The following is an 18,761-nucleotide window of genomic DNA, read 5'->3' as shown; positions in this document are numbered from 1 at the left end:
AAAACGTCTTTGTTTAAACATGGAGGACAAAGGCCAGTCCTATAACATCCGTGTCAATACTATGGTCAAAAGTCGGATGTCTTAGTGCCAATGTGGAGGACAAAGCCCAGTCAGATAAAGTTTGTGTCAATGGTAACAGTGGAAGAGAAAGTCAAACACAAATAGACGGAGTAAACATTGAAAGAGTAAAAGAAACCATAATAGAAATAGTAATGATAGATGAGAAATAGAACTGGAAATCTCATATAAAACATATACTGTACATATACACAAGGCAGCAAGAAATATTTCAATAATAAATATAGCAAAATACGTTCTGGACAAAAATCACTCCATATTCTCTATTACTCGCCAGTGTAACTAAATATCTGAGGTTTTGTGTAGAAATATGGGGAATTAACTACGAAATTACGCTTCAGTTACTAACCGGCGGCGTGGCTCGGGTGGTAGAGTGGCTGTGCTAGTAACTTGAGGGGTACCGGTTCGATCCTAGCTTCCGCCATCCTAGTCACATCCATTGTGTCCTTGGGCAAGACACTTCACCCTTGCTCCTGATGGGTCGTGGTTAGGGCCTTGCATGGCAGCTTTCCGCCATCAGTGTGGGAATGGGTGAATGTGGAAATAGTGTCAAAGCACTTTGAGTACCTTGAAAGTAGAAAAGCTCTATACAAGTATAATCCTTTTACCATTTAACCTTGTTACAAAAAAGACAATGTTGGATATAGACAACATTCAAACACTTCATTTATGAAATCAAAAATATTAAATTTCAATTTGGTGCATTTACAAACAGCTAAAATTATGTACAAAGCAAACTATAATCTGCTACCCAAGAATGTACAACAATTCTTCTCAACAAAAGAGGAGAAATATAACCTTAGAGGAAAAACTAACTTAAAACATTTGTATGCACGTACAACACATAAAACCTTTAGTATATCAGTATGTGGAATTAAAACATGGAATGGATTGAGCAAAGAAGTCAAACAATGTACTAATATGATCTAGATTAAGAGGCTGTTCAAATTAAAAGTGCTTACAAAGTACGAGGAAGAAGAATTTTAAGCAACACCTTGTACCTTATTGAAAACGAGGTATTCTTCATCTCAGTATGTTAATCATACAGAAATTAATTACACTACCGTTCAAAAGTTTGGGGTCACATTGAAATTTCCTTATTTTTGAAGGAAAAGCACTGTACTTTTCAATGAAGATAACTTTAAACTAGTCTTAACTTTAAAGAAATACACTCTATACATTGCTAATGTGGTAAATGACTATTCTAGCTCAAATGTCTGGTTTTTGGTGCAATATCTACATAGGTGTATAGAGGCCCATTTCCAGCAACTATCACTCCAGTGTTCTAATGGTACAATGTGTTTGCTCATTGGCTCAGAAGGCTAATTAATGATTAGAAAACCCTTGTGCAATCATGTTCACACATCTGAAAACAGTTTAGCTTGTTACAGAAGCTACAAAACTGACCTTCCTTTGAGCAGATTGAGTTTCTGGAGCATCACATTTGTGGGGTCAATTAAACGCTCAAAATGGCCAGAAAAAGAGAACTTTCATCTGAAACTTGACAGTCTATTCTTGTTCTTAGAAATGAAGGCTATTCCACAAAATTGTTTGGGTGACCCCAAACTTTTGAACGGTAGTGTATCTATTACAAGAACTGCTGTACTAATATTTCACTGATGTAAATTGTGTTCCAAAAAGAAGGAGTGAATGTATGTATTAATAAGTGCTCTGAAGTGGGAAAGGCGTAGGATTAAATGACCTTTTCTTCTTTTTTTATTATTTTCGGACATGTTGTAAAGAGAAATGATAGGAAATTATGTGATGTATCATATTGTAAGTATGTTTGTGTTCGAAATAATCTCAACTCAACTCAATGTTGTGGTCAAAAGTTACATGTCAATCAATCAATGAAAGTTTATTTATTCAGCCCTTAATCACAAGTGTCTCAAAGGGCTGCACAAGCCACAACGACATCCTCGGCTCAGATCCCACATCAGGGCAAGAAAAAACTCAACCCAATGGGCACAACGAGAAACCTCGAACGGGGCCGCAGATGTGGGGACCCCGCCCCTGGGCGACCGATGCAATGGATGTCGAGTGGATCTAGTTAATAGTGTGAGAGTCCAGTCCATAGTGGGGCCAGCAGGGGATCATCTTGAATGGAGACAAGTCAGCAGCGCAGAGACGTCATCAACTGATGCACAGAGGAGTGGTCCACTCCGGGTCCCGACTTTGAACAGCTAGTGTCTCATCTGTGGTCACCTGATATCCTCTCCACGCAGGAGAGGGGGCAGAGCAGAAAAGAGACGGCAGATCAACTGGTCTAAAAGGGGGGACTATTTAAAGGCAATAGTATACAAATGATGTCTTAGTGTCAGCGTGGAGGACAAAGGCCAGTCAAGTGACTTTTCTTCAAAGAACATAGAGGTGAAGGAGATGAACTTGTGGAGCCAGCCTTCGTTAAAAGGCTCCTTATCAGTGGAGTTACAGCAAATGCATAAATGACAGATGATTGACAGCAAGGAGGCCAAGAAGACAGCCGTGTGATTGTCTGAAATTCCAACGTGTATACTTGTGACGGGAAAGACTGGACGTCATATAGTCTACTAAGCTAACGGTAGCAATGGAAGATCAGAATTCCATCTTCCTTTTATTCAAGGTGTCTGCTTGTCCACAGGTGCAAGCGCTCAATTCATGGCAGACTTTGACGCCAGCAGCTGTCCCATCAACTTCTACGGACAAACATACAGCACCCTTTTTGTGAGTGTCCCTCCTCTCGACACCTGAAGGCAGACCAACTCAGCCAATCAGCAGAGTGCTTCTGTCCTTTGACAACAGGTGGACATTGCCGGTGGCATGGTGAATGTTTGCTTCGATGAACACAACGGCTTGGACTGCTTCCATATTGCGCACACCGGGCCGCAAAATGGAGCCGTGTCGTCCTTCATGGTGGAAGCGGGGCCTGGATCAGAGTTTCATACCGCGCTGCCAGAGCTCACTGGGACGTCACCGTGCTACACGGTCCTGGAAATGACGACAGACACCGGTGTCGGCGTGGTAAGTCACATCTTGTGTGGTCCACACTTTCTCACCGCTAAGACGACACATCCTCATGTCTGATTCTCTCGCATTTCAGTTTGCCATCTATTTCCGTACATTCGGCCAGCAAGGAAGTATACGTTTCAACCTGTTTGAAGCCAACCTGGTGAGTTTTTCTGTCCGCCTGGTATCACACCTGAAAACATCCAACCAGTCATGACAAGTAAACAACTGTCGATAAACAACACTAACATTATTTACATGTCCGTTAGCTGGCCAGACATCATATTTAGTGTACTATATTTACATCACATGTAATTTACTATTGCAGTGGTTCTCAAACTTTTTTCACCAAGTACCACCTCAGAAAACATTTGGCTCTCCAAGTACCACCATAGTGTTCAAGTATTCAATAAAAACAAGGCAGACATTTTATTTAACAAGTAAATGTAATATTGTGCCCATTGTAACATTACACACAGTTTGAACAGTAAAGCTGTGTTTAAATATTTAGTTAAGTGATTATTTGGCGCACCACTATATAGAGCCTGCGTACCATTAGTGGTGTGAGAATCACTGGACTATTGTAAGCCGCCTGGTCCAGCTCCATTGTCCTGCCCTGGGCTCGAACCAGAGTCCCTTGATTGAAAGTCAGGGGCGCTAATCATCAAGCTAAAATTCTGAGCTGTCAGACAGTGTTCTAGTGCGACTCTTAAAGGCCTACTGAAATGCTTTTTTTTTATTTAAACGGGAATAGCAGATCCATTCTATGTGTCATACTTGATCATTTCGCGATATTGCCATATTTTTGCTGAAAGGATTTAGTAGAGAAAATTGACGATAAAGTTCGCAACTTTTGGTCGCTGATAAAAAAAAGCCTTGCCTGTACCGGAAGTAGCGTGACGTCACAGGAGCTAGTATTCCTCACAATTCCCCGTTGTTTACAATGGAGCGAGAGATTCGGAGCGACAAAGCGACGATTACCCCATTAATTTGAGCGAGGATGAAAGATTCGTGGATGAGGAACGTTACAGTGAAGGACTAGAGAGGCAGTGATGGACGTATCTTTTTTCGCTCTGACCGTAACTTAGGTACAAGCTGGCTCATTGGATTCCACACTCTCTCCTTTTTCTATTGTGGACCACGGATTTGTATTTTAAACCACCTCGGATACTATATCCTCTTGAAAATGAGAGTCGAGCACGCGAAATGGACATTTAAAGTGACTTTTATCTCCACGACAATTCATCGGTGACACACTTAGCTACTGAGCTAACGTGATAGCATCGTTCTCAAATGAAGATAGAAACAAAAGAATTAAACCCCTGACTGGAAGGATAGACAGAAGATCAACAATACTATTAAACCATGTACATGTAACTACACGGTTAAAAATTCTCAGCCTTGTAAGGCTTAACAATGCTGTTGCTAACAACGCTAAGGCTAATTTAGCAACTTAGCAACCGATGTTGTGCCTGAAACCTCACAGAACTATGATAAAAACATTAGCGCTCCACCTACGCCAGCCGGCCCTCATCTTCCCATCAACAGCCGTGCTCACCTACATTCCAGCGATCGACGGCGCGACGAAGGACTTCATCCGTGGGTTTGGCGGCAAGCATCGGCTAGGCGTAGCAAGTAGTCATTGTTGTGTTGCTGTAAGTATTGTACTTAGCCGCTAATACACCGATCGATCCCACCTACAACGTTCTTCTTTGCAGCCTCCATTGTTTATTAAACAAATTGCAAAAGATTCACCAACACAGATGTCCAGAATACTGTGGAATTTTGTCGAAGAAAACAAGAGGTTTCTGTATCGGGTTCTTCCGTGGATTCTGTGACGTCACGCGCATAAATCATATCCAAAGGAGTTTTTCAACCGGAAGTGTGGCGGGAATTTTAAAATTGCACTTTATAAGTTAACCCGGCCGTATTGGCATGTGTTTCAATGTTAAGATTTCATCATTGATATATAAACTATCAGACTGCGTGGTCGGTAGTCGTGGGTTTCAGTAGGCCTTTAAGGCGTCAGGGAGTGAGATGTACCAACGTTCCACCCGACAGCTGCATTGGCTGGTATCCGTTACACTCGCTACCCTAAAGCCCTCTCTCATCCGGGTCACGTAACTAGTATGGTCATGCGGTATAGACGATATAGGATATAAATGATATACATTTTTAAAATATAGCTTTTATTGCTATTGTCGTTCGTAACAATGCATGTTGATGACACATTCTAGCTGTGTCCCGCAAATTTTACAGCGACACGCAAAAGACCGCATATTCAACTAATCCTCGCCTCCATGACGGTAAATAAACGATGTTTCTTACAAGTATCACTATCACTATCAGCAGGGACAATACCAAGTATAGTATCAGTATATTACGGAGCCCCTAAAGGGACGGAAACCTTTTTTTTAGATATGTATCTCGTGCTCACGCAAAAGTTTCCTGTGAGCACAAGAAACATATAGGGACAAGGGGAAAATATTTTTTTAGATATGTTTCTTGTGCTCACAGGAAAACATCTCATGCGCACGAGAAAATGTTGCGTGAGCACGAGATACATATCTAAAAGAAAAATGTCCCCCATGTCCCTTTAGGGGCTCCGTAGTATATGGTCAATACTATTATCACCAAATCATTTTGTCATTTTTGTTGTTTACAAACTCAGGAAATTAATTCCTGTATTTTAAGGGCAGAAACCAAAGGATGTAAATCCGAGCCAATAGTAGTTTTTGCTTATATTTACTTATTTTGCTTGAAATATCGTATGTAATAAAAGGGAAATCATTTCAATATTCAGTTGGTATTGTTACACCGCCGTCCTGTGTTTTTTTCTGATTACCTTTCTAATCATTCAATGATCTTGAAAATTTGAAGTATCAGTATCAGCATTGGTGTAGGCCCTGTTACTACTTGGTATCGGATCCATATCCAAATTTCTAGTACCACCCAAAACTAATGTCAAGTATCCAAACAACAGAAGAACAAGTGAATATTACATTCTTACAGAAGGATAGATACAACCATGTTACAACAGAAAGTAAAAAGTAAATGAACAAGTAGATTAATAATAGTTTTGACAAAATAATACAAAGGAAATGACGGTACTGCTTATGTCAGCAGCCACATATCGCAAACTATTTAGAAAATATTATATTTTCATTTACATACCAAAAATATATGGTAATTTATTTTGCTATCACAAAAGGCGGCAATATACAAAACCCAAAACCAATGAAGTTGGCACGTTGTGTAAATGGTAAATAAAAACAAAATACAATGATTTGCAAATCCTTTTCAACATATATTCAATTGAATAGACTGCAAAGACAAGATATTTAATGTTCGAACTGGAAAGCTTTATTTTTTACAAATATGAACTAATTTGGAATTTGATGCCTGCAACGTGTTTCAAAAAAGCTGGCATAAGTGGCAAAAAAGACTGAGAAAGTTGAGGATTTGTTCATCAAACACTTATTTGGAACATCCCACAGGTGAACAGGTTAATTGGGAACAGGTGGGTGCCATGATTGGGTATAAAAGTAGCTTCCATAAAATGCTCAGTCATTCACAAACAAAGATGGGGCGAGGGTCACCACTTTGTCAACAAATACGTGAGCAAATTGTCAAACAGTTTAAGAACAACATTTCTCAACGAGCTATTGCAAGGAATTTAGGGATTTCACCATCTAAGGTCTGTAATATCATCAAAAGGTTCAGAGAATCTGGAGAAATCACTGCACGTAAGCGGCAGTGCCCGTGACCTTCGATACCTCAAAAAGCGACATCAGTGTGTAAAGGATATCACCACATTGGCTCAGGAACACTTCAGAAAACCACTGTCAGTAAATACAGTTGCTTGCTACATCTGTAAGTGCAAATTAAAACTCAACTGTGCAAAGCGAAAGCCATTTATCAACAACACCCAGAAACACAGCCGGCTTCGCTGGGCCCGAGCTCATCTAAGATGGACTGATGCAAAGTGGAAAAGTGTTCTGTGGTCTGACGAGTTCACATTTCAAATTGTTTTAGGAAATTGTGGACGTCGTGTCCTCCAGACCAAAGAGGAAAAGAACCATCCGGATTGTTATAGGTGTTGCTGCCATTAAAATTTAAGTTAATGATTATTTGTAAAAAAAAACAAGTTTCTCAGTTCCAACATTAAATATCTTGTCTTTGCAGTCTATTCATTTGAATATAAGTCGAAAAGGATTTGCCCGGAAAAGGGTGGAGTGCCATCTCCGGGTTGCGGAGGAGACCCTGCCCCAAGTGGAGGAGTTCAAGTACCTTGGAGTCTTGTTCACGAGTGAGGGAAGAGTGGATCGTGAGATTGACAGGCGGATCGGTGCGGCGTCTTCAGTAATGCGGACGCTGTATCGATCCGTTGTGGTGAAGAAGGAGCTGAGCCGGAAGGCAAAGCTCTCAATTTACCGGTCGATCTACGTTCCCATCCTCACCTATGGTCATGAGCTTTGGGTTATGACCGAAAGGACAAGATCACGGGTACAAGCGGCCGAAATGAGTTTCCTCCGCCGGGTGGCGGGGCTCTCCCTTAGAGATAGGGTGAGAAGCTCTGCCATCCGGGGGGAGCTAAAAGTAAAGCCACTGCTCCTCCACATCGAGAGGAGCCAGTTGAGGTGGTTCGGGCATCTGGTCAGGATGCCACCCGAACGCCTCCCTAGGTAGGTGTTTCGGGCACGTCCGACCGGTAGGAGGCCGCGGGGAAGACCCAGGACACGTTGGGAAGACTATGTCTCCCGGCTGGCCTGGGAACGCCTCGGGATCCCCCGGGAAGAGCTGGACGAAGTGGCTGGGGAGAGGGAAGTCTGGGTTTCCCTGCTTAGGCTGCTTCCCCCGCGACCCAACCTCGGATAAGCGGAAGAAGATGGATGGATGGATGTATTCTGTTTTTATTTACGATTTACACAACGTGACAACTTTACTGGTTTTGGGTTTTGTATATCGTGATGTAGATTTTAAGTCATATTGTCCATCCCTAGCCACCAGTTTAACCGACCTGGTCCAGTTCTTGCGTCTTTCCCTGGGCTCAAACCCAGGCCGCCGACTTGTTGTCCAGCGTGACTCTTAAGGCATCAGGGAGTGAGGCTTACCAACGTTCTATTGCAAAGCTGTACCAGCTGGAATCTGGAATCATATTTACATCATACTTAATTTACTGTTGATGTAAGCGAGTGTACCATACGGACCACATATTTAACGTTCTGTGCGCCTGTACATGTTGGGCTCGGGTTGGTGTGTAGGATGCAGAAGTGCAGGTGAGCGGCTTGGTAGTGGACCACTGGGAGTCCGTTGAAAGCACAAACCACTTTCTGGTGAGCGGCTGCAGACACGAAGGTTTGTGAAAGACATGGAATGTGTCTGGTCCTCATGGTTTTCCCCGTCATTCCCCGCTTGATGGTTGATGCTTGTGTTGTTTCCAGATCAACTTCAGTTTCCTGACACAAGGGCATGCGACTTCATGGGCAGCTTTATAAAGTGTAATGCCTCGGCCTACCTGGACTTCGCTCCTCAGCCCAACGACTAGTAAAGACTCAAAACGACATCTGTTAACAAATGTTTTGTTTCATGCTAACAATGCTAACCAACCCCACACCCCCGCACTCCCAACCCCCAGCTGTGTAAGGGATGCCAGCTTATGCACGGTGAGCGGGTCCACCGTCATTAACAACCGTGGTGGCTCCACTTCCATCCCCAATCACTGTGCCTACGATCTTGTGGAAGAACTGGACATGCAGATGGTGGGCGTGTTCAATGCGCGCCGCCGCAAAGACGTGATGTTTTTGGAATATGTGCTCATCGACCTGGGTGACGCCGTCATTAAGCTGGGCCAAGGCGGGAAAGTTAAGGTGAGTTCAGCATCCACCCACTCACTGCCAACTGAATTGAATCTCTTTACTGCAGCAACAAGGTCAGTAAAACATGTGGTTGATGCAGGTCAATGATGAGTACGTGGACCTCGGAAATGTTTCTGAGATCCACAGCGGCGTGGAGCTCTATAAGGACATAACTGGGGTCTCCGCCATGTTGTCACACGACACATACAACACCAAGCTCTACTTTGATGGCAACTCTGCTGTGCTCTACACTGTGGGTCCTGGCTGGGTTCTAAAAGGTAACTGTGAGCCATTAAAAGACATTTGGTGCCGGTGTTCTGTCGAATTTGACTGCCTCCTCGCAAGAAAGCAACCGATAGCATAACTCGATAGTGGAGTCCACTGAATTATCATAATGTCTGAACAGAGAATAAGTATTGATGGTACCCAAATTGAAATCGTAAATGAAAATACATTTTTGGGAGTAATAATTGATCGTAAACTATCATGGAAACCTCATGTCAGACACATTAAAACAAAAATCTCCAAAAGCCTCTCAATTATAAACAAAGCAAAACTATACCTCAATGAAAATGCACACCGTACTCTATACTGCACCTTGGTACTCCCATACCTTACATACTGTGTTGAAGTATGTGGCGTGGCGAAGTTGGTAGAGTGGCCGTGCCAGCAATCGGAGTGTTGCTGGTTACTGGGGTTCAATCCCCACCTTCTACCATCCTAGTCACATCCGTTGTGTCCTTGGGCAAGACACTTCACCCTTGCTCCTGATGGGTGCTGGTAGCGCCTTGCATGGCAGCTCCCTCCATCAGTGTGTGAATGTGTGTGTGAATGGGTGAATGTGGAAATACTGTCAAAGCGCTTTGAGTACCTTGAAGGTAGAAAAGCGCTATACAAGTATAACCCATTTATCATTTATTTATTTAAGTGTGGGGGAATACTTACCACAACACAATTCATCCTCTGATCATATTACAGAAAAGAGCAGTGCGGATCATTCACAACGTTGGTTATTTAGAACATACTCATAATCTGTTTATGCAATCAAAGTTGCTCAAATTTGATAAATGATAAATGAGAAATGGGTTATACTTGTATAGCGCTTTTCTACCTTCAAGGTACTCAAAGCGCTTTGACAGTATTTCCACATTTACCCATTCACACACACATTCACACACTGATGGCGGGAGCTGCCATGCAAGGCGCTAACCAGCAGCCATTAGAGGCAAAGGGTGAAGTGTCTTGCCCAAGGACACAACGGACGTGACTAGGAAGGTAGAAGGTGGGAATTGAACCCCAGTAACCAGCAACACTCCGATTGCTGGCACAGCCACTCTACCAACTTAGCCACGTCGTCCCTTGTTAAATATAATACATTAATAATCTTATATAAAGCATTTAACAAATTATTGCCGCCTAATCTACAACGTTTTTTTATAAGACCAGTGCAGGCTCATAACTTGGGAGCCTTTGGATATTTCTCATTGCCGAGAGCTCAAACCACTCGTAAACGTTTTTGTGTTTCTGTATGCGGAGTAAAACTATGGAACAAACTGGACTTGCAACACAAGCAATGCCAAACTATTAATCGATTTAAACTATCATACAAACATGGGGTCTGGTTCAAATATAGAGATGAAGGTCTTTAATTTGGCCTGCTGTTGTACTCTGTCTCAAAGTGTTAACATGTGCTCAATGTTTCCTTACCATTATTGCTATGTTGTCTATTACCATTATTGCTATGTTGTCTATTACCATTATTGCTATGTTGTCTATTACCATTGTTGGTATATTCATTATTCCTACATTGTTGATACAAATTATTGTTACAGTGTAATAATTATTGTTACCTGTGGTAATGCCACTATGATACAACATTTGTATTATAATCCTTGAACAAAGTAACAGTGAAACTATTGTGAATAATCACTGAATGGAGAACTGGGGGTGGGGTTAAATACATTATCTTCTTCCCACTCCTTTCCAGGCAAAACTGGACAATCATGCATTACATACTATACATTACCTTTTGCACTATATTAATTTATATTATTATGTGTTGTCAACTTTGTACTTTTTTATGTCATTGCCTGAAATAAATAAATAATGAAAAAAATTAATGAATGTAAAATTACGTTACCATGTCTTGTTTACTGTCATATTTTGTTTTACACAAGTGCTGCTGTTTAAAATGTTAAGACGATAATTAAAAGGAAAATGTAAGCTACCAACTTTTTCACCAAAATTGGTTCCATTTTTGCATTTGATAAAAAACTTTAGAACCTTTTTATCTTAATTGACCTGAAATATTAAACTCTTGTAAACATTAAATTACGGTACTGGTATAAAAATGTGATGAATATCCATAATTTTAACATCTTTAAGGCCTATAAAAAAAATCTATATTTCGCAGTAAATTTCACATGAGCAGTGATAAATTGATAAGTAATCTTCTTACATACCTTTCATTCAAGGATTCACCATGCCATGTCATCGTACATGAGAGATGAATGACATGAGTCTGATCCTGAGCCCTCTGTTTTGAACTGGTTGAGCTTCACTTTCTTTGTCCACTCGCGATGGTTATAAAACAAGTGTCTATTGAATACCAGATTGAACGTGAACGTTTAACAAACGCGACAAACCAGTATTCAAAATGTAAAAATACATGCAACACTGATAAAGCCTAACTTTCGGGGAATCCTAATAGAGACACAACAAAACAGTGACAGGTTTCCACCATCGGGCAGTGCGGGGTTGTGACTTACCTACTAGATAAGGGGTGTCAAACTCATTTTGGCTCAGGGGCCGCATGGAGGAAAATCTGTGCACACGCGGGCCGGACTATTAAAATCATCATAAAGACAATTTCAGATTGTTTTCTTTGTCTTACATTGGCCAAAAATAGAAGAAACACATTCTGAAAATATTACAATAAAAATATAGAAAAAAAATACCGGTAAAGTTTAGATCCATGAAGGAAAGAAGAATGTGAATGAATGTTTATAACTGAATACATTTACATATGCATAAACATGTGTTTTCTTTTGTATTATTATTTTTAAACACAATATAGAATGTGAGATAAAACAGGATAATGCATACATTTATCATTTGTTTTCAAAACGGTTACAAAAACATGGGACCCCAAAAATTTACTGTAGGACCCCGTTTTTATGACCTGATGGGGTCCCATTTTGAAAATCCCTAGCACCAACACTGATGGAGTATTGGTGCGTGCAAAACAGCAGCAGGCGGCTGTGGCCTGCGGGCCGGTTGTAATACTAATCAAATATCATCCCGGGGGCCATAGATCATTCATTTGCGGGCCAGATCTGGCCCGCGGGCCTTGACTTTGACACATACACTACCGTTCAAAAGTTTGGGGTCACCCAAACAATTTTGTGGAATAGCCTTCATTTCTAAGAACAAGAATAGACTGTCGAGTTTCAGATGAAAGTTCTCTTTTTCTGGCCATTTTGAGTGTTTAATTGACCCCACAAATGTGATGCTCCAGAAACTCAATCTGCTCAAAGGAAGGTCAGTTTTGTAGCTTCTGTAACGAGCTAAACTGTTTTCAGATGTGTGAACATGACTGCACAAGGGTTTTCTAATCATCAATTAGCCTTCTGAGCCAATGAGCAAACACATTGTACCATTAGAACACTGGAGTGATAGTTGCTGGAAATGGGCCTCTATACACCTATGTAGATATTGCACCAAAAACCAGACATTTGCAGCTGGAATAGTCATTTACCACATTAGCAATGTATAGAGTGTATTTCTTTAAAGTTAAGACTAGTTTAAAGTTATCTTCATTGAAAAATACAGTGCTTTTCCTTCAAAAATAAGGACATTTCAATGTGACCCCAAACTTTTGAACGGTAGTGTAGGTACTAGAAGATTAAATGCCAATGTGGGTCTTCAAAGTTCTTGAATACACTGACTTGTGTTCTATCCTCAACCAGAGGACCTTGCTGGACATCTGAACGGTCTGTGTGTCAACGAAAGCTTGACTTTGAATGAAGCAAAGTCTTATTTGGAAGAGTAAGATTTTGTAAATTTTATAAAAAAATGCAGATTCATCATTTTCTACTGTGTGTGTATCTATCAACTCCCTTTTGCTGCTTGTTGCCCCCTAGCTGTGAGGTGATGTACAGCGAGCCAGCTGACGAGTCCATCAACTGCACCACAGTGACTGAACAGTGAGCAGAAACATAAAAAAGCTCCTCTTCAGTTTTGACATGCATTCCATCCTTTCATCTCTCATTACAGCTGTCATGTCATGAACGGCTCCGACTTCGCCGACTGTCACGCGCACGTCGACCCGGAGCCGTACATCGCTGCTTGCATCCAGACCAGGTGCAACTACACAGATCTGGACGGTGTCAAGTGCATGTTCCATGAGGCCTATGCTAAAGCATGCAGCCTGAAGAACCACTCGGTGGATGGCTGGAGGTCCAATGCCCAATGCCGTAAGACACGAACAAATCACACTAAAGTGTTTTGTAGTGTTTCTAATCTTCGTCTTTGTTCCCTTTCTTCAGCTGCCCATGAGATCTTCTGTCCAGACAATAATTGCTTGTCTCACGAGTTCTGTGCTGATGACATTAATGGTCAAACCGCTTGCTTCTGTCGTGCCTTATCTGAATTCAAAATGAGCGAGACTGTGGGTAAGAAACTGGGTTTTTACAGCTTGTATGGATTTCTAGTCATTCCTCCTACCATGCTTGAAGTTCTCCTCGAATAGCCAGGTCATTAATTTTGCTCATGATCTTCAGGTAATCAGTCAGTCTGTTTAGACAACAATGCTACACTCACTGTGGCCGGTTGCCTTCTCGAGGAAAGGGGCATCGACTACACTAAACTGCACCTCAATGACGAGTCCTGTAGAGGTCACAAGGACATGTACAACATGGTGAACTTCTACTTCAACACCAGCAATAACTGTGGGGCAGTGGTCATGGTGGGTGCCGCTCTGGTCCTCACACTAGTACTGTTCAAAACTTCATGAATAATCTCTGATCTCTGTGATCATGCAGGTGAACGACAGCAAAATATTTTACAAGAACACCGTTATGAGAGAGAGCATGGCTACACCTGATGGCATCATGCGCTACGACTCCTTCCATTTGGACTTCTCCTGCTTCCTAGAACAGCCAGATATCAATGGCATGACTTTCAAAATCAAGGATAAGTGAGTTGATCGATTACTGTTGGGAGGAGGGTTAGTGGCAGTCGGAGCCCTCCAGAAGGGGCATCATCAGTAGCACAGTTGTTAAGGACTTTTCCTGGGCTTTGGGACCTCAGAGGTTCCAAGGTTCAAATCCTAACACACTGGTACTTCAGGTCTGGTGTACATGGACATAACAAGCACTCAGCCAAATGTTATGTTTGAGAGTAGGGACTCCTACCATCAACTTAATTCAATTCAAGTCAGTTTAATTCAAGTACTTTATATACTTGAATGTCCTTAAAAACTGAACTACTGCAGGTTAGTGAGTTTGCTGTCCTATAGTTTGGCTTCTCCACTTGCCGATTATCCACGAGGCAAAGGACTACATCAGAACGATGATTGACATGTTCAAGAAGTAGCTGGGAGGGCATTACTTTTATTCTTCACTGAGTGACACACTGGAGTCTGCAAGACGATCACGTCAGACATGTTAAAGGTCTTTAGGGAGAGGAGATGGGAGATATAAGCCCTGGGGGATATCTGAGCTGAGGCCAGGACAGTGGAGCAAGGTGGGATAGAAAAACGAGGATGAATTCATCAAACTGTGTTCTTTCTACAGCTCTGTGGTCCAGACAGTCATGTCTGGATCTTTTGAATACATCCTGAACATGACCACCTACCTGGACTCCAACCACACTCAGGCACTGGATGTGGACACAGAAATCCTACTGAACCAGACCGTCTTTGTGAAGCTGATGACGGCCGGCTTGGACGAAAACCTCTTTTCTGTGGTTGTTGACTCGTGCTGGGCAACGAGCGGGCCATCGCCCACCGAGAATCCCATGTACTACCTGATCATTGATGGGTGAGGAGATTTGACGTGTCTCAATTTGTTCCATTTGTGAATGAACAAACCTGGTATAAAAACCTGTCAAATGAAGCTTGGTCCCGCTATAAGCATGTTTCATCCCTTTGTCAGCTCTAAGAGGACATTTGCGGTCCAACACTAACGATTAATTAGCACTGTTGCCTCGTAGCAAGAATGTTCAATTTTGATGGACCGTTCTGTGTTAAGACAATTCCATTGAACAAAACAACAAGTAAACCTAAACTCCACTGGATTGTATTTCTGACTGCAAGAGTTAGATTCTGCAGGTTTTGGTCTAAACAACAGTGTATTTCCAAAGCCATCTTCATGTGGACCAGTTTAAACTCTTAGCGAGGTTTAGGTCAGTGATCCTTCACACTTAAAACAGCTTGCAGCATTGTCAGACAGTAAGTCATAAGTCAACAAAGCATCAGGGGATCTATCCTGTGATTCAGGAATTACTCATCTATCGGTTGATGTCGGTTTGTGAGCAGGTGTGCAAACTCAGAGGATGAGACGGTGAGAGTGGATGTCAACGGACTAGGCCCAACCAGCTCCTTTTCCTTCAACATGTTCCAGTTCTACGAGGATCGCTTTAGCATCTATCTGCATTGCAAAATCCACCTGTGTCTGAAGGCAAACCAGATCTGCAGCCCGGTATGTTGAATTTAAGATTTGCCTCCTGGTTAGACTACTGTCATGGCCTTCTCACTGGGCTCTCTAAACAAGCTATAAAGCAGCCGCAGTACATCCAGAATGCTGCTGCTCGAGTCCTGACTAGAACCAAAAAATACAACCACATTAGTCCAGTGCTTAGGTCACTGCACTGGCTTCCCGTTGCTCGGAGAATATACTTTAAAACATCTCTCCTTGTGTACAAGTCTTATCATGGTCTCGTGCCAAAGTACATCGCTGACACGTTAGAGCCATACGAACCATCTCGAGCTCTGAGAAAGTCAGGCAGTGGTCTCCTGCTGGTGCCCAGAGTCAGGACCAAACATGGTGAAACTGCGTTTCAGTTTTATGCTCCTAAAATCTGGAATAGTCTCCATGAAGATGCGAGGCGGCCTCAACGTTGGCAATGTTCAAATCCAAGCTGAAATCACTTTAATTTAATTGTACATACGACAACTGAAAGTATTTTATGTACAGTATTTGATTGATTTTAATTAATTAAGATTGAGATAAGTAAGTCGGACACGTTTCCAGTGAGGGTTGGACTCCGCCTAGGCTGCCCTTTGTCACCGATTCTGTTCATAACTTTTATGGACAGAATTTCTAGGCGCAGTCAAGGTGTTGAGGGGATCTGGTTTGGTGGCTGCAGGATTAGGTCTCTGCTTTTTGCAGATGATGTGGTCCTGATGGCTTCATCTGGCCAGGATCTTCAGCTCTCACTGGATCGGTTCGCAGCTGAGTGTGAAGCGACTGGGATGAGAATCAGCACCTACAAGTCAGAGTCCATGGTTCTCGCCCGGAAAAGGGTGGAGTGCCATCTCCGGGTTGCGGAGGAGACCCTGCCCCAAGTGGAGGAGTTCAAGTACCTCGGAGTCTTGTTCACGAGTGAGGGAAGAGTGGATCGTGAGATCGACAGGCGGATCGGTGCGGCGTCTTCAGTAATGCGGACGCTGTATCGATCCGTTGTGGTGAAGAAGGAGCTGAGCCGGAAGGCAAAGCTCTCAATTTACCGGTCGATCTACGTTCCCATCCTCACCTATGGTCATGAGCTTTGGGTTATGACCGAAAGGACAAGATCACGGGTACAAGCGGCCGAAATGAGTTTCCTCCGCCGGGTGGCGGGGCTCTCCCTTAGAGATAGGGTGAGAAGCTCTGCCATCCGGGGGGAGCTAAAAGTAAAGCCGCTGCTCCTCCACATCGAGAGGAGCCAGATGAGGTGGTTCGGGCATCTGGTCAGGATGCCACCCGAACGCCTCCCTAGGGAGGTGTTTAGGGCACGTCCGACCGGTAGGAGGCCACGGGGAAGACCCAGGACACGTTGGGAAGACTATGTCTCCCGGTTGGCCTGGGAACGCCTCGGGATCCCCCGGGAAGAGCTGGACGAAGTGGCTGGGGAGAGGGAAGTCTGGGTTTTCCTGCTTAGGCTGCTGCCCCCGCGACCCGACCTCGGATAAGCGGAAGAAGATGGATGGATGGATGGAAGATTGAGATAGGCTCCAGCACCCCCCGCGACCCCGAAAGGGACAAGTGGTAGAAAATGGATGGATGGATGTTTTAAGATGATTGTATTTTCTGATTTTAATTTGAATTATGATTTTATATCTTTATTTTTGCCTTCTTTTAATTTTCCGTAAAGCACTTTGAATTGCCTTGTGTACGAATTGTGCTCTATAGATAAAATAGCTTTGTTATCCGCTGCTTGGAAACGTGTGCATCATCTGCTTCTCTCTCTCGACACTTTTGTTTCAGAACTGCTCCAGCTCAAAGAAAAGACGTAGGTCTCTCAAGCCGCAGTACGTCAACGAAAATCCCAGCCTCATCAGCATGGCCTTGACTAAATAGGTGAGGACGCATAACCTCAATGTCAACTGAAGTAGAACAGAAGTGAGGAGCAATGAAACACATTAAAGGTCTCAACTTTCATGACAACTGGTCCACGGTCGACACGTCGTCTGCTTGTCTTCCCAGGTTGTGTCCATGGCGACTCAAAGAGTGCAAAAATCTTCACAATGACTGTGTCCTGATGGGAATGTCTTTTAGAAGCGGAGTTAGCTTTGTTATGAAGCCACTTTTACTGGAAGCGTTTTGAGTTTGAAGGCTCTGTCTGTCCAACAGCTGCTATATTATTATTATTGTAACACGGTGAAGGGAAAATTACTTTATTCGCTTTATCTACACTGCAAATAAATCATCACTCAGGCGTGCTGACCATTACTCAAGTCAAGCTTGTTGTACTTGAATATTTCATTCTTGTCTTGGTTGTGGACGACGGCATGTATAAATATAAATAAATATGCATTCATCAATTCATTGACATGTTTGTTTCATTGCCTCCAAAAGAAAAAAAAAGTGCTCATCTACTAGTGATCGAATTTTTAACTGATATATATCACAGCTGTGCTGAATAAAGCAAAACATGTTCTAGACAAAAAATCACTTAATATCCTCTACTGCTCGCTAGTGTTACCATATATGAGTTACTGTGTAGAAATATGGGGAAATAACTACAAAAGTACACTTCATTCATTAACGGTGTTACAAAAAAGATAAGTTAGAATAATACATAATGTTGGATATAGAGAACATACAAACCCTTTATTTATTGAATCAAAAATACTGAAATTCCACAACATAGTGAATTTGCAAACAGCTAAAATTATACATAAAGCAAACTATATATATATATATATAGCCTTACTGCCCCACCCGATCCCTAAGATCAGCCGATCAGCTGCTACTGACGGTCCCGGACACAAGGCTGAAGCTTAGAAGTGACAGAGCTTTCGCTGCTGCTGCTCCCAAGCTCTGGAACGACCTACCTCTGAGTGTTAGACAAGCCTCCTCTCTTCCTGTTTTTAAATCTCTCCTAAAAACATACTTTTATTCCATGGCTTTTAACACTGAATGATATCCATCCTGCAATGGCGCCCCACAGTGGCCTAGTGGTTAGAGTGTCCGCCCTGAGATCGGTAGGTTGGAGTTCAAATCCCAGCCGAGTCATACCAAAGACTATAAAAATGGGACCCATAACCTCCCTGCTTGGCACTCAGCAACACGGTTGGAGTTGGGGGTTAAATCACCAAAATGATTCCCGGGCGCGGCGCCGCTGCTGCCCACTGCT

The 18,761-nt window shown here is 42.6% G+C and overlaps 1 protein-coding gene across 4 annotated transcripts in view; it reads left to right on the top strand.

Moving 5' to 3' along the window:
- The window catches only part of LOC133658096 (alpha-tectorin-like), a 72,670-nt gene extending 54,743 nt beyond the window's left edge, over positions 1-17,927 (top strand). For all 4 annotated transcript variants that reach the window (XM_062059721.1, XM_062059718.1, XM_062059720.1 and 1 more), the window contains 17 exons: positions 2,699-2,781; positions 2,860-3,078; positions 3,158-3,226; positions 8,328-8,421; positions 8,508-8,610; positions 8,702-8,933; positions 9,022-9,199; positions 12,890-12,968; positions 13,064-13,126; positions 13,197-13,396; positions 13,469-13,594; positions 13,703-13,887; positions 13,964-14,118; positions 14,717-14,962; positions 15,460-15,622; positions 17,390-17,482; positions 17,609-17,927. In XM_062059721.1, coding sequence (XP_061915705.1) covers positions 2,699-2,781; positions 2,860-3,078; positions 3,158-3,226; positions 8,328-8,421; positions 8,508-8,610; positions 8,702-8,933; positions 9,022-9,199; positions 12,890-12,968; positions 13,064-13,126; positions 13,197-13,396; positions 13,469-13,594; positions 13,703-13,887; positions 13,964-14,118; positions 14,717-14,962; positions 15,460-15,622; positions 17,390-17,482 — 2,288 coding nt within the window. In that variant the 3' untranslated portion in view covers positions 17,609-17,927. The remainder of the gene's footprint in view (positions 1-2,698; positions 2,782-2,859; positions 3,079-3,157; positions 3,227-8,327; positions 8,422-8,507; positions 8,611-8,701; positions 8,934-9,021; positions 9,200-12,889; positions 12,969-13,063; positions 13,127-13,196; positions 13,397-13,468; positions 13,595-13,702; positions 13,888-13,963; positions 14,119-14,716; positions 14,963-15,459; positions 15,623-17,389; positions 17,483-17,608) is intronic.
- Positions 17,928-18,761: the final 834 nt, after the last annotated feature.

This window comes from Entelurus aequoreus, linkage group LG10 (assembly GCF_033978785.1).
Source record: "Entelurus aequoreus isolate RoL-2023_Sb linkage group LG10, RoL_Eaeq_v1.1, whole genome shotgun sequence".
Classification (NCBI taxonomy): Eukaryota; Metazoa; Chordata; class Actinopteri; order Syngnathiformes; family Syngnathidae; genus Entelurus; species Entelurus aequoreus.
This window is presented reverse-complemented; position numbering and strand designations above follow the sequence as displayed.